Source organism: Calonectris borealis, chromosome 1 (assembly GCF_964195595.1).
Source record: "Calonectris borealis chromosome 1, bCalBor7.hap1.2, whole genome shotgun sequence".
NCBI lineage: Eukaryota > Metazoa > Chordata > Aves > Procellariiformes > Procellariidae > Calonectris > Calonectris borealis.
The window spans coordinates 66,321,150-66,344,867 of record NC_134312.1 but is presented as its reverse complement, the minus strand read 5'-3'; the positions used below and the strand labels follow the sequence as shown (position 1 = coordinate 66,344,867).

Here is a 23,718-nt window from a genome sequence, read left to right as displayed (position 1 = left end):
CCCTCACCCTACCTTCTGAATAGAAAACTCTTGACTATGGAAGAGATGTAAAACACTCAAAGCTGCGGAGAGGCTACTTCTGCTGTGTTTTTTAAGTTTTGGACCAATCCTTTTATCTATCACTTCTACCATTTTCTACCACCTATCATGAGCAAACCACTGGGTGTAGGAAGCACGTCTAACCAAAAGGCTGAAAAACTTCGCAGAACATACAACAAAACAGAGCAGAGGTGAAGAAGGAAAAGCATGAGAGAAATATATCTGCAGAATGGCATCTTGGTTCCCATGCTCTACTGTGTAAGTAACGACCTTCCCACTGAGAGTTTGTTTTTTAAAGATTTTTTATGAACACCAAAGCATGCTTGCCTGGAATACGGTTATTTTACACTAATTGTAGAACCAGCTGAGTCTTCTTTTTCAAGGCTTAATCCAAGTCCGATTGATTCTGGCAAGCATTAGTTAGTTATTTAATTGCTAGTTAGTGACTTTGGTAAACTTTAAATCTGGTGTTTAAGACTGTAATTCCCCATTGATTAACATCTTATGCACTGTTTGTTCCCGTGCAGGATTGGCTCCCTCATCTTACAGTTTCTGAAATGGTAGAATTAGAAACCTTTATTACTAATCAATTTTAATCTACATGAAACAGGTGAAGTACAACACAAGACAGCACACTGCACATATAGTAACACGATATCTTATAGGAGGGTTTCGTTTGGCCAGGAAAAATCAATTCAATCAGTTTCTTACACAATTTTCTGAGAATAGTGTAAGGCTTGTGAAAACTGATGCAGTCACCCAATACTAGACTCAATTTTATGTGTTTATTGTTAATGGTTTAAGTGGAGACAACTTATTCATACAAATGGAATACTGTAAACTATACTGGCTGAAAGGCTGAAATCCAAAAACTTCATGCTTTGTCTTACACTTCATACATAGTAAAACACCGGCAGGGTGAATTAAGCACTATAACTGCATGTACTAATCCTTAGTGAGGAAGAAACTTGAATTAGAATTCAGCGCCAAGATTAGCAACCATTTGCATCCAGATGTATATTAGTATTTCTCCCAACTGCATAATTTGGTATGGCATTTCAATCTGCTTAAAACCAGTGATGAACAGTCCAGGGATTCTAATTTGCTGAAACCATTCTAGTTAGCAGATAAAAATCTCACACACGTGCCTGTTGCAAAGGACCAGTGAGCGTTTAAATCATTACTGAAGTATTAAAGATAATATCAAAGCTAGAAGAAATCTAAAAAATTGTTACTGGGCTATTATTCCAAGACCTTAAACACAAATTCAATTTTAAGCTTGAGAACACAGTTCTTAAATTTACCTGAAATCTGAGCTTGATCAAACTAAGCATACACAGATGCGGTTTTCTGGAGGTGTGCCGGAGGCTGTTCACACCAGCTTGGTAGACCCAGCAGTTACAATAAATAGCTGTTTTTGCGAATTCACATTCGAAAACTGTCTCCACTATGCTCCACTCCCTAATATTTCTCCTTTCTTAGGAACACAGTGCTCAAACTGACGGGGAAATATCGGTCCTCTTTGTCCTTCTAGCCATGAAGACCTAGACTTCCCTGTCTAGCAGGTATGAACAGCATGAAAACATTTGGGAAAAGAGGCATGGGAAGTCTCCAGCTCTATTGAAGGGATGGTATGAAGCTTCTGTCACTGAAGCAGTGTCTAGTACTGCTCTGCCCGCTGTTCATCCCCACTGTGGAAGTCCACCCCATGCTCAAACCTAGGGATGACTCAGACTGTTTTGGATATCTCCACAGAACAAGGGATGGGAAAACTTGTATATAAATAGCATAGTAGTTAAATAAATCAAAACCAACCAACCAAAAAAAAAAAAACCCACATCCCACCATTTTCCCCCCCGCCCCTCAGATTCCAGACAGGGAAGATGAGTTTGGATTTCAAGGTTAATAAAGACAATGTTTGGAGACTGGTGGTTTTCCCACTGGTAGTCTGTCATCCATCCTGTCATCCATGCATGGGCCTCCTTATCTTGCTTGCAACAATAAACAAATAATTTATATTTCCTAACTCTACTTGCTTGTGCCTCTTGCGTTTTGCTAGTAACCAGCAGCAACACAGATACATCTACTGGGGACCCTAAGCACAGGGCAGCCAGCAAAGAACATTTTAGACTTCAAGCATTTTCAGCCTCTCTCTCTTCCTTCACAAGATTCCCAACCTATAAAAATCTGCTAACACGAGCAGGACAGGCCTTGTTCCTTAATAGATGGCCATTTTGAAGGACAGGGTATTTTGCTAACAGGAAAATGTTAATTGTTCTTGTTAAGCAGTTCCACTTTCATGATGTACCATTTAATTAATAAACCTAATTTATATTTGCACAGCGAGCCATAAGGGTGACAGTATGTTTCCAGAAGACTTTTTAGTAATTAAATTTTATAGCTTCCTAAGCATCTTATTCCCTATGCTCAAAGGAAAATATTGACAACTTTTTTTTTTTCTTCCAGACTCTGCTGATAAACAGGATGCTCTGCCACAAACTACAAGAGAAATGAAAATATCACGTTAATGCTTTTGGAACACATTACTTACTGTGGTGGCACAGTGGATGTCTTTCCATACATTGGCTTCCCTGGAGAGATCTGAGACTTCAAAAAGGTTATCAAGAATAACTTCCCCAATCATGTCATGTCTAGAAAATCTGTCAAAATCATAAACACTGAAATGCAATTTCCTGTTGCTGAGTTGATCATAGGCTACAGGAAACTGAAAGGTTTCATCAAAGACAGGATTTAATGTCTTTCTGTGAACTCGTGTCTGAAACTTCTTTTTCCTATCCGGAAGCAGATAAATCTTAACGTAGGGGTCGGATGTTCCTGTGAAGTCTTTAGCAGGCAGATCTAAGGCTTTGACAATTGTGACAGCCAAAAGTTCATTCTCATAATCATACCGGAGAGTGAAATTAAGTTTTCCACACGTTTTCACATCTTCTTGTTGCCCATCAGAATCCACAGACTTCTGTTTGTAGAGTTCTGGTTTTATCCTCCCAATGCTCGTTGTTGTCTCTCCCCTTTGCAAAATCGGATCTGTCCCCATGTTAAAATCAACACTGGACACTTGCATCTGCCTTGGCAAGTGTCTCCTGAAAGAATTGTGCCTGCACACATACACACACACACACACAAAACGAGCCATGGTTATCTCCAGGAAAAGACGTGGCTGTTACTAAGTAGAAAATACAAGAAGACCAAATTAGTAAGGGTTCCTCTCTTTAAAATAATTTAAAAATAATCCCCCCAAATGTTTTGCAAGTGTTGAAACATACTTGAGAGGAAATGATCATTCAGAATGAACTTCTTAGCCCGAGAGACACTCAGTGTCCTGGCAATACATATATTTATAGCCTTGTTTTCAGGCTATGCACCTGGAACTGAATTCAAGTTCTTTCACAGAACAAGTTGACAGTTCCAACATTGCTTGATCTTACGTGCTAAGGCCTGAGTAAAGCATAGTCAGGTAGAAAAAAATCACTTGCAGAATCGTCATCAGTACTTCCTGGTTTTTGGAGGCACTCTGTGGTGTTTTTCCAATTAAATATTTACCAAGCTTCACACTGATCACTGTGAAAGGCGCCTGAAAAGGCCATGCAGACCTATGTCTGGAGGTTTTCAGCATAGTGCTTTGCCATCCTACAACATTTTATATACACCTGCTTGGTGTTTGCCACACTGAGGTACAGGCTGCCTTCTCCAATCATGCTGGGAACACTTTGTTCTGGCTGCAATACATTTCAAAGTTTTGGTCAACATTTTTCTGTAATAGTTTTTTTTCCCTTCTGTTCTCACACTCTGCTGTGTAGTGTATTAGAAAGCTGATTCCTGTACTCCGAGCAAGAAACAATATGTTTAAATCCTTGTAATTCTGAATACTGCATAAGTGTATGTATTTATGGGCTTATCTTGACTCATGAATATCAATGGGAATTTGTGCCTTTCCTACTAAGACTGAAATCCAACCCCTGGCATGCCATACAGTCTTGCAGTAGTATAAAAACACTGGTTAAAAAGCTTCATAGAATTAATCATCAGCAGATGCCATTATGACCACACTGTCCAGTTTAATTTTTGGACATTTTCACATTTCCTTGGTACTTTACTACCCCAACAATCTGTACTGAAAAAGCTCACTACCTCCTCCTGTGAGCATACTTAATTGCCATTAAAAACCAATCTAATTGTCAGAATTTCCTCTGCTTTTTGCAATCAATTGCTTATTAATGCCAAATGCAGCCTTGCCTTATTGCTTGGTTTCCCTGCGGTGTTGTGTTCTGAAAACAAGAGGTGTCACAGCTGTGTGTGTCTTTCTTTAAATCAGAAATGCAAATTGTCCATTTGAAAGCAACCAGGACTCATTTCATAGATATTATTTGTATTTTTTGCTGTAAGTGAAGTGGTTGCAGAAGGCATGAAGCACAAAACTACCGCAGTTCAGCTGAGCAGAGATACAAGAGGGTAATCTGCAGCCATTAAATAATAGACAAGAACGTTTCCCTTTTTGGCTGCTTCAGTACTGGTAGGTGCAGAGAGCAGTCCTATTGTAACACAAGAATAGGAGAGGGAGAACTTCATAGCCTAGGTTTGAAGTAGCTCCAAAAAATCCAGGTGTTTTGATCTCAAATTTAGATGAACAATACACCCCTCTCATAACGCATTCTACCTTTCTTTTTTTACAGACAGACAAGTTGAAAGATTTCTTTTTCTCTTAAATGTTAAAACTCGCCAAATTCACAGTATACGATGTCTACATTGGAATGCAGTGAGGAGCCAAAAGGCCCTAACTAGTCTGAAAAGTACAAGATTGTCCTCAGGAAGTTTCAGGGCTGTCCTTGTGCCTTTGTCCTCCGAGAAGTCCAGCCTTATAGGTGTGCTAAACATAGGGAAGGAACTGAACTCCACCCAAAATGTAGTGGCAATAAATGTTTGGGCATGAAGCAATTTAGGCACTAGCTCTCTAGTATCTTCGACTCTTAATGAAGTCCAGGAAGACCTATGTTACTGCTACTTCTGTCTGTGCTAATGAAACCTGTGCAGGTAGGCCTTCCTGAGTGCTCCTCGCACCTCCAGCTGTAGTACTGAGACGCCCGGATAATCACGTTCAAACCCTGCCATAGACAAGCAGTGGAGAAAACTGCCTATGCAGTGGGAACAGTGAAGCTGGCTGTATGGCATTTCCAGTTTGAGTGAAAACGGATACAAGACAAATTCTCTTTTCCTCAACTTCTCTTGCATTTATGAAGATCTGGGTTAATACTTGTAAAAGTAACATATAAAAACCCAAATCTATGATTTCTAAGGTACCAACCTTCTTTCAAATTTTCAAACTTTATGCACGTAAGATCCTCTAGTGAACACAGTCATTGCTGCGAGATGTCACTAAGTAAAACAGTGCAGCTGTATGGCTGTTCCCCGTGAGAACCAGCAGCGCTTTTGCCCTAGTAAGCCGAAGTCCTAATTACATAGTGCCTAGTATCTCTTCTGAGTCACAGCATTTCACCAAGATAGCTAATTGGTCTGTTAATTATTAAGACGCTTCATTGTTGTCATGGCAACATATTTATCTTCCTTTGTTCTGCAATAACAAAGGAATTAATGACTGTGATAATGAAGTACAAGGATGTCAGGCAACCAGGTTGTGAAAATGCTGCAAAGCTACTAAACGTGTGCAAACCCAGGTACTTCAACCTCTACTGGCTCTTACATGTAACACTCCTATAATAGACATGCCTTCCATAACTTAGAACAAATACGTTTTGAGTGACAGTAAATCTGTACGTAAGTCTCTAACATAGAATTGTGCTTGCAGAGGAATAATTATAGTATGAAGCTGATTTCTAACTCAGTAAGACTGCCATATGTATGACAAAAGAGAAGGATAGGATGCTGATTTATGATATGACTTGAGATTTACGAGGGGTGGCTCTGGTCTAGCTTTCCTAGATGACATTAGACCAATCTTTTGGACCAAATCCAGGAATGGACACCAGCACTTGTGGTATTTAGACAGAGCAGGCTGCTGTCTCCTCCTTGCAATCACTAAAGTCACACAGACCTGCTTGTTTTTCTTTAACCTTACCATTCCCAAGCACCTCACTTTTGCCTTTGTGCTTCTTGGGAACCGACTTACTCCTTGCAGAGCTGAACGACAAGCTCCTCTCCCACCTAATGCTAAAGAGCAAAGTGCATGTCCCTTGAAAATACAGGTGAACATTTGAAGAAAGGAGTATCATAGAAGCAATAAACTATATTACAGAGTACTTTCACAAAGTACTGGGAAGAGTGGTTCTCAATAACACACAGCAAAAATGTTTGTAAATGAACACCACTGATGCAGGACTTCTTCTATCGTAGTTTTCTGGTTAATTGGGATCAAGGATTAAAGAGCTTTTTTTTTTTTTTACAAGCAGGTCTTTTCATATTATCGGGAACTATAAAAATGATAAATTTCTAATTAAGCAGAAATGCATTATTTCCCTACACTATCATGTCTTCATGTTAAATGTACCGTCTATAAAAAGTGATCAGGCACATTTTATTATTGCTCTGAATGGTTTCTTAAAATCCTTATGCTTCAATTACAATGACTTAATATGATTCCATTTCTTTTATTAAGAGCTGATGGCTGCATGAACCTATCACAGAACTGGTTACAACCCTTTTATTTGCCCCAGCTCAGGTGAGATCAGTGTAAAGGAGACAATCCAGACAGCAAATATTTCTTTTAGATCCTTTGTCAATGGAATACATTTAGGAGATCGTGCATTTGGATCACTCAGGACTCCTGAGTAAAACAAAGCAGTGTTGCATCAAAGATGGTGCAAGAGAAAGTTCTGCTACCTCTGTGTCTGCTAATGGCTCCCCTTTATTTAGAGGTCCCCAATGAAGGACACCAGAGTCAGGTTTTAGTTGTTTTGTGATCCAACGTTCTGCGACAGAATGGAGGATTAATCCAGAAAGCTGGTCTAAATGTCCAGCCTTCATCTCATACATGATATTCTTGGCAGCAATAATTAATATGGTCTGTCAGAAGGTTAAGACTCCCTTAAGGCAGGCAAGGGTATAGAAAAAATGCATTTACAAACACAGAAAGGACCATTTCTGGATAATTTTTAAGACACACCTCATTCTAAACATGTTTTGTAGCAAGGGTGCAGAGTTTTTCAGCAAACTGTAAAGGAAGGTGATGTCTCCAAACACCTTGCTATTAATTGGCTAAGGTGGGACAATCAGGATTACTCAAAGCAAAGGAACTTCCCTCTCAGGAGGGATTTAGCTGATAATCTAGAGAGGATAAGAAGAAAAAGCTCCCTTACAAAGTTACCAACATATGCAGAAAGAGTAGGATTGATGGCAGGTTTTAATTTTGTAAAACTGTCCTTGGCTTCACAAATATTTTATATGCATTTAGATCCCAGCCCAAATCACTCTAGAGGTCTGTGGGAATATTTTCACAGCCTGAAGTAGCTCTGGATCATGTCCCTGGAACTTCTTTCTTCCCCTATAGTACCACAGGGACTATTCAAGTCCATTTGCCAGCCAGCTATTTCTTCTGTCTGTTCAGGAAGTCAGACAGTTTGATTACCTACAGATTTACCTCTTGGTACATGATGGATAAAACTCTTCCAAATAATATCCTATTAGGTAATAGCAAGTTGTGTAATATCCTTGTCAGGCTAAGCTGTATCAATTTTGGTCCCTCTGTGTTTAGTATAACAGTTACGATTTCAAAGTTCTTGTCCCAGTATTTTGGAAATGTTCCTCAGAGTGGCTTGGATACTGTGCTCCCTCTCTTAGCAGATGGATACAGTAGCTGGAGCCAGGCATAGCCAGGGCAATGTGGCTCAAAGCCAGCTGTACGGTCTCACAGGTCAGCTGCCAGAGTCGGTTAGACCTCCCCTGGCTGGAGCCGCTTTCATTTTTGGGAGCCTCCTGTGGTTGCCTGTTGGCTGTTCCACGTTGTTGGAATAGCTGGGAAAAAGCACTTCAGCACTCACCACCTCATGGCGCGCTGAGCTGGCAAAACGCTGTCTTAGGGATTCACAGAAGGCCAGCAAAGTATGTGCCCACTAAATGTACAGCACGTGTCTTCCCCAATCTTGCATCTCCAATGATTATTGTGAATGTGAACCTTTTTTTTTTTTTGCTTTGGTAGCATGTGTTCATTTAGCAAATGGTTGATTGAGGAAAAGCTACTTCCTATGCAGTATTTGTATTCTAATTTACAGCATTATGCAATACTTCAGGTGCCTCCTTTAGCCCTTCATTTTCCCATTCTTTGTTTATAAAGCATTCCCTTTTTTTATGTAAAAAGTGATCTTTGCCGTTCACTGTTTGTTTTCCATGCATTAAATTTGCTGACAGTATTTGAAGAAAATTTGTTTGAAACTATAGGTCACTGCACACGTCTTCACTATTTTTCAATATAAAGCAGTACCTGAGAGAAAATAAAAGTTTGTGTCCTCCACTTTAATACAAAAGAAATAACTTCAGGAATACTGCACGCTTGTCACTTATTTAAAGATCTATATAGAACCTGTACTGCTTTAAGATCAGTCCATAAGAATCTACATTCTTAGATTGGGATTTTAACTTTTTTGTAAGTGGCAAACCATGTCTGAAAGAAATGTGCCATCAACAACGAATCTGTCATTTATTTAGTGGAGAGGGAAACTTTCATCTGCAAAAGCAACTGCTGTATGCATAAAAATAACTCTGTGAAAAACCAGACTTGCAGTACTTTAAAAAAATAACACTGAAGTGGATTTTCCTATACACAAAACCTAAAATGGAAATGCTTAAAGTAGCAACATATGTATTTACAAAGTAGTAGAAGAGTAGATTTGGTCTTCATATGTTAAATAATGATGTAACTGAAGGTACACCATATGTTTTAGAATATCCTGTTGAAAGGACACTGAGGCTTTGCTTTCACATGACTGCTGTTTCACCCATAACTGCTAAGAAGTCAGCGGATAATCCAGGATCCTGGAAATTTTCAGCAGAGCATTCTGGCTCTACCTGTTCCCAAGAAACACACCACAAACACAAGTGCCCCTGACTTACCGTGATGACGATGTGGGCTCAGTGATCTGCCTCTGCATGCGTGCATGTCTGATCAGATGCTCTTTCAGTGCATTCTGGACCTCTGCTGGTATATCAGGTGAAGTGTGGCTAATTTTCAGTGCAGCTTCAAGTACCTTTGTTGTAGGTTTCCCATTTTCTTTAACTTCCTTTTTCTCACTGGTCTCAAAAACTTCCGTAGGAGCACTGGAGTTGCTCTGAGGGACATTACTGGCATTGGAAGTGAGAGGTTTGCTTCTCCAGCAGGGCCAACACAACTTCCAAAAGACAAAAAGCGAGACTACCAGCAAGGCGAGCCCGCAGAAGCTGACGACTACTGCTAACAGACTGACTGAGATGTCTGCAAGGAATTAGAAACAAAGATCATCATGACAGACAAACATGGAGAGAAAAAAAAAAATTAAAATGCCACAGGTAAGGAGACAGAAGCATTTCGATCATTATCTTGTGTAGAGCTTTGAAGTCCTATTTAATGTTTTTTTCCTTTTTGACATCTAAGCCTGTACCTTTAAAACACTATCATTCTCTAACATCTGTTTCACAAATTCTCCACTAATTGTTGTTCAGGCCAGGGGCCAGCATCTGTACCACTAGCCATGCACTCAGTCAGACTTCGCAGGAAGTAAGGGACTACCCAAATGGTCCCAAATACTCCTAGCCATTGCTATCAAAGGGTGTCTGCTCAGGAACACATCTTGCTGAAAAAGTTAAACCACAGTCAACATTTTCTATAGATACACATGAAGATAGACCAGTCCTAAACTGCCAGGCTGATACACAAATTTCTTCAGGACTTGCCAAACTTTTGACTCTGAGAGCTAACAGAGTCACAGAAACACGTTAAAACCTAACATTTAAGTGGCATAAATAAGGACAGGATAAAGTATGTCATAAATAAGAAATTTCTAGAGTTAAATCTTAAGCTCTGGACCAAGACTGTGTTAGATCAAGACAGCACATATACATCGGTATCTAAAATTCTGCTCGGAAAGTGCTGAAAGCAGCTGGCTTCAGAGTACACTATACAATGTCCTGAGTTGTACAGAGACCATACTGTACACTTAGCTACCCCTGCTGCCCTGTATTTGACTTTTTCTGACACAATTAGTTAGCATATCCAATAGCACGGCCAAAGATAGGAGAACAGATTTCATACCAATGAAATTCTGTGAACAGACTTGCATTTTAGGAGATGGTGGATCACCAGAAATGCCAGTTGAGCCCTAATTAGGAGTTTTATTCTATGTGACGTGTTTCAGTTTGATTTTTCCAGTATCATGTAATATTATAAAATACAACTAAAAAAATCCCTTTCCTTTTGAAAAGAGCCTTTTGCATGCTTTAAAAGTATTCAATAAACCCTGCTTAAATGTCCCTCAAGCAATGGCTGCTGCTACTTGTTACAACAAGTTTTGACAGTTTAACAGCTAATATTTCGTATCCACAGATCCAGGCTCCAGGCTACTAAACTGAACCAGTGGAAAAGTGCAACAAGAATTTGAGCATATTTTTTCTAGAGGATCACAGGAAGAAAAATAGTCCTCTAGGTATGTATTAGCTCCATGGAACGGTATGTACCTCACAGGTCCCTTTGACAGATGAAGATTCCAGTAAAAAAATTGGAAAGGTTTTCTTTATTAATACATAATATCCAGATACAACTCTCAGTAACAAACACCAAGCTTAAAAGCCATTCAACATGAAAATGTGTGAGAATAGCAAAAGCAAATAGAAAATGTTTGTAGTCTGGAGATTTGAAAGATACAGTTCTCCTCAACCTTACTTCATATACGTCCTTGCCAGTGTCATGGGGGAATTGGCAGAGGATGTGCTTCTTGATTTAAAGAGTTTGGCACAAGCTGCTGCCCTGCCTTGAACAGAAGTATGCCTCCTTGACCATTCCCCTGCCAGCCCTGAGAAAGGTGTCCTCCTTTTCTGCCTGCAGTTAAATGTTAAAATATAGCCCTTGGAATATGCATGTCAGCTTAATGAGAAATTTGTATGGCAAATTCTGATTTAAGATGCTTCCATAAAATGAAAGGATGCATAATTGTATCTAATAATAATGTAACACAAGAAGCAAATAATACTTTTGCATACGATTTTTCTAGATAGTTTATCCCCAGTAGGGATTATTAGGCTCTTTGGTTTAATCTACTGTTTACCCTGATATCCTTCCTGAGCCCAGTAATTTTTACTTGGCTTGCGCGTGTTCTGCAGCAGACTGTCCTGTCTTGACAACAAGAGAAGACATTAAGAGATGCTGAGTTTACAGTTGTTTCAATGGTTAATCACTTCATTGCAAATTTGTATTTCTGATGTGTATTTATGTAGTTCTAATTTACAGTCATTGCTTCTTTCATGTCTTTGTATGAGAGATTAAAAGATATGACATGTTTCATAAGACATGGCTATACAAAATACAAATAAACTGTGCCAGGAAACAAACCCAGGACTTGAAACTCAATTGCCTATACCAGTCCCTGGAATGGTTTTAAACTGGTCCAGTTCATACCCTCCCAGCCAATTTCTGGGCATGGATCAGGGAATTAAGAGTAGGCCAATGATCATTCTTAATAGGTGGTTTGGAGGTGGCCCTTCTGTTTCAGCAATGACAGACTTTAATAGCGTGGAGAGAGGCTCTTACATATGAGTTGGCCTCAGCCTCAGAGAAGGGTCAGAAGTGAATTTAATATATTAATACAGAGGTATGCCCCACTGAAGGAACTTTTTTGATAAACTCAACCAGCTGAATTTTCGATCAAGCTGGACAAAGTATTTCTCCATTCTCAAAGCCTGACAAAAAGCAGAACTCATGAAAATGTTGATGATCTATCAGAAATAAAAAAAAAAGAAAACAAAAAGCAATTCAATTTTGGGTCATTTGCAATATTTCCAGTTCAGTTTAGAGATGGTTGGCATAATTAGGTTACATTTTGAGAGAAAGGCTTTTAAAACAGAAAATTGGTTTGGTTTTTTTTTCATTTAGAAAATGTTGAAACAGGATGTTTTAACAACTTTAAAACTGCTGGAAATATTTCAAAACCAGAAATAAGAAAATTGATCCCTTCCAGCAGAGTTTCAATTTGATGAATAGATACTATCAGCTAAAAAACATTCCATCAAAGCATTTCTAGCCAATCCTATTTTAAGTTTTTCACTGCAAGACATTTTTTAAGCCTTCAAATAATTTGGTGTCTCCTTTCAACACCTACTCCCATACTTCAACTTTCTCTAAGCTTTTTTTTGTTTCAAATTTTCAAGTCACTCCCAAAATCTTTACAGAAAATGTATGTTTTATAGCCCTAAAATAATCACATGAAACATCTGAAGTCTCAAGAGCAAAGGAGCTAATTCTACAAACAGTTGTATAAATTACAGTCTCCATTTTTGCTATTTTACTAATAAAATAAACAACCTCACATATTGTACTTCATAATACAACAAATACAACAAATACTTAAACGGAAACATGAAATATTTAATTGCGAGGAATTTGACCAAAAAAATAGTTCATTACAAAAAAAAGTATTTAATTACATTTACTGCCATAACTGCTAAAAAACAATCAGTATGCCATATAAATTGACATAAAAAGTATATTGCTTCATTTCCTCACTTCTGACAGTCACTCAATTAAGCAATTATGAGAGATTTGCTGTTATGTGAAGACTGAAATAATCTGTAGAAGAGCAGTCAAATGGAGCTTCCCAGATCCTTTGCGTGTTAGACTGGATCTGACTCTTTTATTACCTTTTTATAGGAAGTTTGGTTTAAGAATACAAAACGTTAAGAGGCAGTCCTGCAAACTAGGAGTTTCTTCACATCCCTGCCAAGGAAACCTGGTTGGGAAGGAAAATGGGTATTGAAGGATGGATATGTCATCAAACCAGGGTTGCGCTTCACATATGTAAATATTATTTAAAGATGTAGAACTGGTGACAAATTCAAAGACTGCCTAAGTTTTTAGAGGCAGAAGGAGATATATTCACTCTGCTGGGACAATGTTAATTGCCAACATTGTAAACAACGTTCTGACTGGTCTCTGGTACAAAGGAAGAGAAAAATCATCTCGAACTACAAGCAGTTGTTTGACAACTCTTTTTCTGAACTGGTAGTTGCAGCTTGTCTTCAATGCTACACATTAGTGCAGAACAGGACATCTTTCTGAGTATTCATCTGGACATGCAGCATTATGCTTTTGCCATTCCTGCTCTCATGCTGGGTAAACTCAGGAATGTGAAGAAAATCCTCTTTCTCACACCCCCTCTTCTGATCAGTGGGAAATCTTCCAGCGACTTCAATGGAGTTACCATTTTACTCCTGGTGATCTTCCTTTACTGACCTCTGTCCTTAATGTCATCTTCATAGTCTTGATAAAATTTCATAACTGAAAGAAAGTATCCTGTTTCCTCATGGTTTTCTATTTAAAACTGGTCCTTCAAGATATGGAATTTCGGACAATTTTATATGTCTCATTTGAGAAAGGCATGTCTATTTGGGAAGTGCATGAATTTTATTTACCTCAAAATCTCTCTGCATTTTTTATAAATATCCTCAGAAACATTTCCACCATAAGAAGCTCCTTGATAGCCAGTCTTTCATATTAGACAAGTACTTCAGAAACATCATCATCTTTTTTCTGGATGCCAGGGAATGTTTTGAGCAATGGTTTCTGTACTATGGCTTCGAACAATTTGTTGTTTGAAACTTGCTTCAGAAAAGTTCTGCCCATGAATCCATTTGCAAACATGCACATTGGCAGACTTCCATTTCCAAACCAAATTAAGTTCATTTACATTTTAGTCATGCCCTGACAGCATATGCCCCTTGATGCTTAACTTTGGGAAAACATACTCCACAAACCCAGGATCTTGAATGGAGAGAGAGACCAGATAATGCTGTGACATAGCTGCCCGGGTGTATAAGGGGCAGGCATGTGTCTGATGTGGACCATGCTAAAGAGAACGTACTCTTACCAGCAAAGGAACAGGGGGAAAGGAACCCCTCGAAAAAAGGGGGATTATATTCTCTTTTGACCCACCTCTTGGTCTATATCTGATCTTGTTTCTCTTAAATATTTGAAATACAATGTCTCTGTAACTTTTTTCAAACGTATTTAACTTTTAATTTGTTCTCTTGTTCATCAGCCATAAGGAACTTCTCTCTTTCCATAGCGACCACTCCAAAGGGAAGTCTTGTGCCTGGAATACCAGGAGTCAGCTCAATCAGATAAATTAATATGTCTCTGGTTTTCTAGGATTTGGAGGGAAGCAGGAGCTTTATCAATTATAAAAGGTCTGGGTCCAGTAAGTCCCCCTTATCCCCATATATATGAGCTAGTTGGTCCAACCCATCATTTCTACTGTTCAGTTTTCCTTGGGGAAATTTGAAGAACATAAAAAGTTGCTGGTGCTCATTTTTACTTGGCATTAGCAGATCTTCCACAATTACCTCTGTTTCGTCCAAATCCCTGCAGATGGGGATATAATGCTTTAGCGTGCCTCAGAAAGTGGCAGGTGCAGTCTTGTATTTTCTCTCATAACCTCAGCCTGTCAAAACACCCAACTTAAATTTCAAACAGCAAAAAGAGCTTTTCGCTTAAAAGTCTACGTGTGATCTCCTCTCCTGTTCTCATGGAGAAACATACTTTGAAGATCTTCCACAAATCTTTTGACTCTAGCCCTGTTGTGAATGTGTTCCCTCCTAGGCTGTTAATTCAGTCTGATGTCCGAATTCGTTCAAAACAGTCATCACCATCTACTGGCTGGTGTATCACTGCTTAATGCTAACAGAGCTCTATGGTGGCACGTTTCTTGACAGTAAGGGAATCGAAGTCAGGTATCACTGTGATTACATGATTACAGCACATAAAATTATTAATCTCTTGTCAAAATAATTTTATCTAAGTTATATTATTTATTAATGCATCTGATAATCTGTATCTGTCCAACCACAAATGGAATGCCCTCTTTTGCCATTTCGAACTCCATGTACGGGATTTTAGATTACGTGATGTACAGCAGACACAGGGTATTTCCCAAAAGCTTATTACGCTTCTCCTAGCCCACATTACCTTCTGTTTTCCAGAAATCAGAAGGAATTTGCCACAACAGCTGTGTATTCATGAGCCTCAGTACATGATTTACGTGCTGTATGTAACTAGAGAAGATGGCTCTCACTTTCGCCTGACTGGGTCATCATGTTTTGCCTGCAGTATAGGAAGCAAAAGATGTTGCACTGGACATTGGCCTCTCCTCTCTAACACACCAAATGTAAATTATTTGTCTCCACTTCTGAGGCTTTTCTGGCCTACCTACTTTCCTACTTGTTAACTCTCACTTAAACTCAATAGGAGGTAACTCCCGTCTCTGCTCAACCCACGTCTGCCCCCCTTGCCCTCCATTAAACAAAACCCAGCTTTGGGCTTGGCCCCATGCGAGGATGTCTCTGTAAGCATCTGCAAGAAAACCTCATTACCCTCTTTCAGACAGGAAAATGAAATGAAAACACATCATAAGCCCACTGGACTGCCATTAATCATAGGCATGCCATAGCTGTAACAAGGTTCACACAGCTCAAGTGTCATTTTTGAATTGTCATGGTTATGTTTATTCTTACCCAGCACTATATAACGAACATCTCACACATAAGATGAGACCCAGCAAAACACTGTGTCTCTTTATCTTCATCATTACAGATTTCTCCTCCAGCTGCTGTAACTGTATTTTTCATCTGCATTTCTTTGCAAAACGTGTATGGAGGAAGATTATTTCGTAAAACTTTTGCTTTTACTGTGTATCACTGCTGCCTGTACGTTGAGCACTTCCGCATTGTTGTGACTGCCTTCACAATTACGGTAAATAAATCTGGTCTCTGTGGTATGTTTACCCCTCTGTTCTACCTTCACGCTGCTGAATTAGATGCACTGCTGGTTTTCACAGCTTGTTAACACTGATTTTGTAAAGCATATTTTTCAGTAACTCAATACTTTTTTCCCCCCCAAACCAATAACTTTGTTCTGACCAGGCGATGAGCTGTAACATAAATAATTCGATCCGTCTGTTAACTGTTCAGATGTTTACTGTTTAATTTTATCACATTTTTCTGTAACAGAATGCTCAACTGTTTCACACAACAGTTACTTTCTCATGAAGAAGAATGTTCCTTTCTTGTATGAGAGTCCTACACTGATGACAGTAGTCTTCACATTTGTTCAAGCCATTTCTGGTCCCCTTCATGCTTCCTTTGCCACAGTTGAGAAGAACTTGCAAGCACACTACTGGGTAAATCTGTTCTTTCTCCACCCTAAATGTATCCAGGCAGTGTCAGTATACCTACAGCTTATATTCTATGTGTGCGCGTGCAAATGCGTGCGGGCACACCCATGTTTAAAGGAACCAAGACTAAATGTAAACCATCAGCTACCATCAGCAGGTTGAGAGCTGTCAGGGAAGCAGCTGACAGCCAACGGGAGACTCATGCCAACTACAGCAGGAGGACTCACGACATTGCTCTTCAGGGAAGAGCGAGACTGTATTACAGAATGGCCACGCACAGGATGCTCCAGTGTTTTCTTACTCCCTCTATACTTCTGTAGTAAACTGTCAATCAGGGGTAGGGTTAGAAACTTGGTAGGTTAAACTTTTACGGTAATAAAATAATTGTGAGTAGATGAATTTAGATGAATAACAAACGAACCTGTAGAAGCTGATGCTCTTTGCATGGTAAACTGAAAAAAATTAATTGTCTGACAAGCAAAAGAGCAAAAGCGAGCATCACTCTCTAGAACTCTCTAGCCACTTTAGATGGCTAAAATATGCCTTCCTGCCAGGGAAGCAACTGGGTTCCCAGCTCTGTTATAAACATCGGGTCCCCGTGAGAACTGATAATGAGATCGTGAAGTTCTGCAGGACCAGCAGGCCTAAAAAAAAGCAAAGACAGCAGAAAGTGCCCACCATTCGCAGAGGACATGCAATGAATTTTAAACATGTGTCCTTAGAGCAGGATGCCAAAGCTCCTCTTATTACACTCTATGCAATTGGCTTAACCTTCAGAAATGCTCCCAACTGGGACTTTGATGTGCTTGGTTCCTTTGAAAAAGAGGAGGGATGCTTAACTGGTAAAAATGAATTAGAGTCCTTTATTAATCAGATAACCTGAGTGAAAATGCAGGTATAACCAAGCTGCATATATGAATTTTGGACACTTCTAGAAAATAATTTACTTGGATTAGAGATAAATTTTGTTAGGTGCGATCCTGTACATCCAGCTCCCATTTGTTTTCCACCTAAACTCTTCCTATTATTTGACCAAAATCTTAATCATTTTGCCCAAATCTACTGGAAATAAACGAGGTGTAAAAAAAAACCAAAACAGTTGCACACCTAATTCAGCATTTTGTCAAAAATGTTCTACCCTTCAGAAGAAAGCTGACATAGCCATTCAACTATATGAAGGTACCATAATTGTAAACAGCTTCCTAATCTTTTCTTTTGAGCATTCCCCTGAGATGAGAGAATTAATAGTCCTTGTAATTACCAGGGCAGAAAATATAACAGCAGATGTCGTGTCTTCACTAATTGTCTAAAGCTCTTAGAAATTTACAAAATGATTTATCTCATTAAGATTCTTTGCTGTGAGTTCCATAGATTAATTATCCTTTACACTAAATATGATTACCCCTTCCTGACCCAAGCAGTGAGCAGTAATTGAGGGTCCTAAGGTGGTGTGTTGTCACTGAGAGAAAAAAACTATTGAAGAATCAGCCATTTCTTTGATGTAATCCTCTTTGTCTGCAAAGAATGCCCAAACTCTTATTTCTCTGAGAATAAGAGGAATCAAACACATGAAGGTTATTTTTTGGTTAGCAGCAAACCTGAATAGCTCTCCTTTCTGTTTTGTTGTTTCATTTTGTTGTACTCTGCCTTCCCAAAGCCGTACTTTCCATTTTTTGTTCTGACTGTGCCTCTGGCTCCCTCTTCTTTGTGTTTGATTCTGTTCTCCTTGTTATGCTTCTTTCTCATACCTACACACCTACACTATCAAAACAATCAGTACCCAGCCCCTCTGGTAGCCAGTGAAATTTCTTGGGTCACGAGGTTCATATTGTCTCATGTGTTGCTCTGAGCCTGTGACTGGGTGGTGCATCTTTTGCCTCAAGCAGCTTCTTCCTCTGAGAAGCTTGGCTGCTTTTCACGGTCTAGCTGCACAGAAAGCAATCATCACACCCACCAACATAACCATATCACAGCAGTTCTAGTTGCCTTTTTTAACGTTTTCAACTTCCAGAGCATGTTTTTATTCTCGTATTAAATAGAAATGGTCTGCTTTCCTTTTTACCATCTACTCTTCTTCTTTCTGAAATGCTTCTTGCTCTATTCTTTCCTTTCCAAATATGGGTCTCTTCATCTTTTAGACCTCTTTCCTTCAATGAAATCTCATTAGTGATTTTTACTTATGCTATCTTTGTGACACTTTTAGGTGTCTTCTTTCTGAGATTAGGAAAATTGAATGACCCTATCATTTAAAGAGAGAATATGCTATCCCTGTATAGCCAACTATTACTTTCTTTTCTCTCCTCTTTATACCGTCTCCTGGACTATTTGCTTTTTGGATTTTCATTGAAAGTTTAGCTGTGATTCTATAACATAATAACATACAATAATAAACCATTATTCTGTAATAACCCTCTCACAGTCTTTTATCTTCTCCACATCTTCCAGAAGTCCTCCTTACAACTCAAGTATCTTCTTACTCTTACTACAGTAGTTTCTTCTCCACACACTTCAGTGCTTGTTGCAGGAGCTAATTCCCAACACACTGCTATAGCTGGAGCCCCAGACAGCAAAGAACTGAACTGGTTCCATGATGTGTTTCACCCAGCATGGGCATACACTGGGAAAGTGCTTCCCGCATCATTGTTCGGGACATACAGCAAAACCGATAGGGCTAAATTAGCCATTCCTCCTCTCTACCATACAGCTACAGCTGCGTGACACCAGAACTGTGCAGAATTTACTCACCCACAGAAGGATATGGCTACATGATATGGACTCTCACGCCAAATGCTACCACCCTATGTATGAGACAGATATTTCAGGAAAACACAAACATTTATGGCTTCATTCTCAGAATGATGATGGAGAAGAAACTTAACGTTTCTACCTTTAATGAACAGGAACTATGGATGTTCAACACTGTGGACAACATTAACTTTATCCATAGAGATGATAAGGAGGAACACTATGTGCGTTTGAAGAGCAGAAGAGATGGCATGATTCATCTTTCAATGACAGCATTTCTTTCAGACTGTATTTACAACCTTTCCGTTCATAAAATTCATGTGAGTGATATTTATGTCTTGTCTATCCAAGTGTTTACATACTAAAATATTGTCAATTATCAACAACGACAGTGTGTCTGTTCCTCCTCTGGAGCCAGGAAGTATTAATATATGCTCACTGGCAGTGTTATTAATGTTTAATTTAATACGTGTGCCAATAAAGTTGACACCCATCATCTAATAATGGTTTCCTTTTAAGGAGGAAAAAGTGAGATTTAGGAACTCAGCTGAGATGTGGGACCCAGTGTTTGAAGCCCCTGGTCTGTTAAATCCAGTTGTTTTCTAATCCAACAATTGCAAGTTACTTAGAGTTTACAAATGAAAAAAAAAAAAAGATCGTTGACTTGGAAGAAATGTCTAATAAAAAGATCCTGTTATTGTATGCAATGCAATATCAAGGCAAGTGTTGAAGATTCAAGTTTCCTAAACAGCAAACCTCGGTTTAGCTCGTGGGACATTTTTGTATCCTTCACATCCCACCGTAGGATAATTTTATTTTCATACAACCTTCTACGATTCGGTCCATGACAACTAACAGTGCGCGATTGGAACATACTCGGTAGTTTGCATTTACAAAGCACAACAAATCCACGATCCGTGCTGGAGGAAACCCGCTACGACCCCCGCGCCCCCCGTGCCCTGCTGCCCCAGCGGCGGGGCCGGCGGGGGAAGGGGCGCCCGCGGCGGACCGAGCCCCGCCGGGCCGGGCCGGGCCGGGCCGGGTCGGGTCGGGCAGGGTCGCCGCCCCCCGCCCGCGCTGCCGCGCCGGGACGCGGCCGCCTTCACCAGTTGGAAACTTAGCGCTCGCCTCAAGCGCAAAACCCTGTGAGAACCGTGCAGGTACCGGAGTCTGAAAGAAGAATCGCTCCTCTTTCAGACAACGGTTTTTTTTTCTGAGATGCTACAAATACCCCGGAATTTGCAGTAAAATCTGTGGGCATTAGAAGAAAAAAAAAGTAACAGCTGCGGCGGTAGCAACTGCGCAGCTGGGGCACATGCTGAGGACCTCCTGCTTTTCATGACTTGGTGTTAATTTATTTAATTTGCACTGTAGGCTTGTTATTTGTTGGCCATAATGCAAGCCGTCTATTTGCATTTACGGACAGACAGAATAGGTTACCAATCCCTTCTGGCAGAAATTAAGCACAGAACTTGGACTAATTTTCAAGCCCCGTCCTAAAAAAAAAGTACCATGGAAAGCACGGGGTCCAGAGTGTACTGTGCAGAATAACGCAACAGAGCAGAGCCGATCCCGAAAGATCCTGACAATCCAGAAATCAGTGACCAAAGATACACCGTAAGGAGTCAAAATCCTGGTTTCGACCCCGACAATTTTTCTGGCTTCGGAATATTTAAATTAACCCGAATTCCCTCCCCCCAATCCCCCAAATTTTCCTGGACGAGTCCTGGACCGGACCGGAGGACTGCCCTGACTCCACAGGTTCCCACTGGCTGTCAGAAAGCTCTCCTGCCGTCCTCGGCCATTAACGGAGGGGATGTAACACATCTCAAACCCCGCTCAGAAAGCGCCGGCGGCTCCGTCAAGTTTGATCGCAGGGATACTCTGAGCCACTGCTCGGTGAGCTGCGCCCTGAGCCCGAGGTGGCTCCGGGCTGTGGCGGCTGCCCGCCCTCCCCTCCGCCGGCCCCGCCGCCCCCCGCGGAGCCGCCCGATCGCCTCGCCCCCCCCGCCGCACCTCTGCTGCCGCGGCACGCCAAACACAGAAGGACGGCTGGGGAGAAGAGAGAGGGCGACCGGGCGCAAACCACGCGTGGCGCGCCCGTCGCACGGAAATGCTGCCCACCCGTGACAAGAGCATCAAACACAGCCCTCTCCCTCGCTCCCCGCACGCACGACCCCACAAACACCTGCAACAGTCCGGGTCCGAGCTTTGCCTAAAGAGAAACTCTCACCGAAGGGAAAACCTTGCTGAAGCGGAGCTGCGGGGGGCAAACGGGCGAGCTGCAGGGGAAAGGGGCCGGCTCCGGCGGCGCGGCTCCAGCCGACGGCGGGGCTCGCACGTCGGCGGCGATTTCTCTCCCCGCGGCGCCTCTCCTCGCTCCCCGTCCCCACGCCGGCACCCCCGCCCGCAGCCCCACGTTTGCCTCGTCGTCCCCGGGGCGCCGGCCCCCACCCCAGGCGCGGGGGGCACCCGCGACGGCGGCTCCGCGATCCCGGCGCTTCCCTCGTTGCTTCCCGGGTGCGGGAGCCTCCACGGGCTGCGAGAGGGAGACGATTTTAAAGCGGGCTGTGTGACTGCCCCCCCTCCGCCCCCTCCGCACGCAGGGAAGGCAAAGGAAAAAGTTGCGCTCTCCGGCCGCCCACGCCGGCGCTGCCCGCCCCGCGGCGGCGGCGGCAGGACGGGCCGGGCGGCGGCGGGGCGGCGGCCGGGGCCGGTATCGGTACCTGTGCCGCCGATGCCCTGGCGGGCGGTCTCTAGGGGGAAGATGCCGGCGCACTTCTCCCGCTCCACCTGCCCGCCCAGGCAGAGCTCCGAGATGATCTGCAGCGCCTTGTGGCAGAGGCTGCCCACGCCGTCCTCCGCGGGGAAACTCATCTTCTGCCCCGGCCGCCCGCTAGGCCATGGCCGGCGCGGGACGGCTCCGCGCCCGACCCGCGCAGCCTCCCGCGGGGAGCGGAGCGGGGCGGAGCGGCGGCGGCGGGAGCGGAGCGGCGGGCGCGGCGCGAGTGAACCCGCGCTCTCATCCGAAGAAGTAGTGAAGGGGGGGGGGAGGGAGGGAGAGACAAAAAAAGGGGGGGGGGGGAGGAGGGAAAAAAAAATAAAAAGAGGGGGGGAAAAAATAAGCATCCACTTAGCAACGCCTTTTGTGCCTAGCGGGCTTCGGTAGGCGGCTCGGCCAATGGCAGCCCGGCGCGGGGGGGCGCAGGTGGCGGGGGGGCTCCTCGCGTCCCCCGGGGAAACTTTTCTTTCCCCCGCCCCACGGCCGGGCGAAGGGCGGCGGCGCCCGGGACCGCTCCCGGGGTGACGGCCCCGGTCGGAGCGCGGCGGGCGGCTTCGGTCAGGGGCTGCGTGGGGACGAGCGGAGCGGAGCGGTGCGGTGCGGAGCAGAGCGGAGCGGGGGTCGCGCTGGTGCCGGCGGGCGGAGTCCTGTCCTCCGCCCCACGGCAGGACCCCCGAGCCCCGCGGGCAACGGTGCGCTCCGTGCGGAGCTCCTCGGTCGCTCGTCGCGCCAGCAGGACGAAGCGGAGCTTATTCCCCATCGTTCCCGTTGTTTTTCCAGGAACGTTATTTCTTAGGTGACCTGGGCAGTTGATCTTCAATTCGGTCTACCGAGCAACGTCAGATAACTTCGTTAACCAAATCGCCGTCTCCACTACACTCTCCAAGCAGCAGAGTTATGGAATAGTTGCCTTCGGCTATTTCTCTAACTTGTAAGGGAGTTAGAGTAACCTTATGGTTGTCCGGTCTTTTTCCTCAACAAGTTCTGTAAAGTTGTTTTTTTATAGATACAAAAGTTCCAGGTACTGCGTGTGCTTGAACATACTTCTAAATATCGGTACAGCATATACTGCTAGTTGTTTCAGTTACTGGCTGCAAGCCCAAACAAGACTTGAGCTGTTAATTTGTTCATATCCTTACTGCAATTCAGATACATTTTTATATTTGTGAAGACAAATGCTTCTACTTCAGTGGCATATGTATGTCTTTCAATACTTAAGTCTAATTAGGCATAGTTGAAAGGAAGTCTGCTGTCAGTTTGCTTAACAGCACTGCCGGTAGTCTGCTGCTAGGGTGTCTTAGTTTCCTAAGCATGAGAAGTTGACTTGTGTACTGCTGTGCTTTTTTTTCTCCAGATTTCGAATTTTTGTCTGTTACCTGAAAATTAATAACTCACTCTAACAAACTGCCAAGTTTAACATTTGAAAACTTTATAAACATCAATAACTGTAAATTATGAAATAATACAGAAATGTTTATTTCAGTTTTAATTCTGAAATTCCGTACTTTATATAGTATAGATACTTGTAAAAAACACAAGATGAGACTTCTGAAAGTCAGCCGCTTGGCATTTTGAAGGCTCATGCATATATGGATATGAATTCATACATATGTATTTTCAAAATCGTAGGAAAGTTACAGACTCTGTTGTATACAAACTGTAACATCAACAGAAATTCTGTTCCATAAAGCTTTTTCACAGATCTAGCAGGTATTTCAGAAATACCAGATGCTACTAAAGAAAGCATTCCCCGTTTGATGCATTTCCTGAGACTAG

At 42.1% G+C, this 23,718-nt stretch overlaps 1 protein-coding gene across 1 annotated transcript in view; it reads right to left on the bottom strand.

The window, feature by feature from the left end:
- Positions 1-22,659, bottom strand: part of SYT10 (synaptotagmin 10) — a 37,753-nt gene extending 15,094 nt beyond the window's left edge. Inside the window, exons 1-3 of the mRNA XM_075158294.1 lie at positions 21,887-22,659; positions 9,118-9,475; positions 2,591-3,155 (exon numbers count right to left, since the gene is read on the bottom strand). Of these exons, the coding sequence (XP_075014395.1) occupies positions 2,591-3,155; positions 9,118-9,475; positions 21,887-22,289 (1,326 nt within the window). The 5' untranslated portion in view covers positions 22,290-22,659. The remainder of the gene's footprint in view (positions 1-2,590; positions 3,156-9,117; positions 9,476-21,886) is intronic.
- Positions 22,660-23,718: the final 1,059 nt, after the last annotated feature.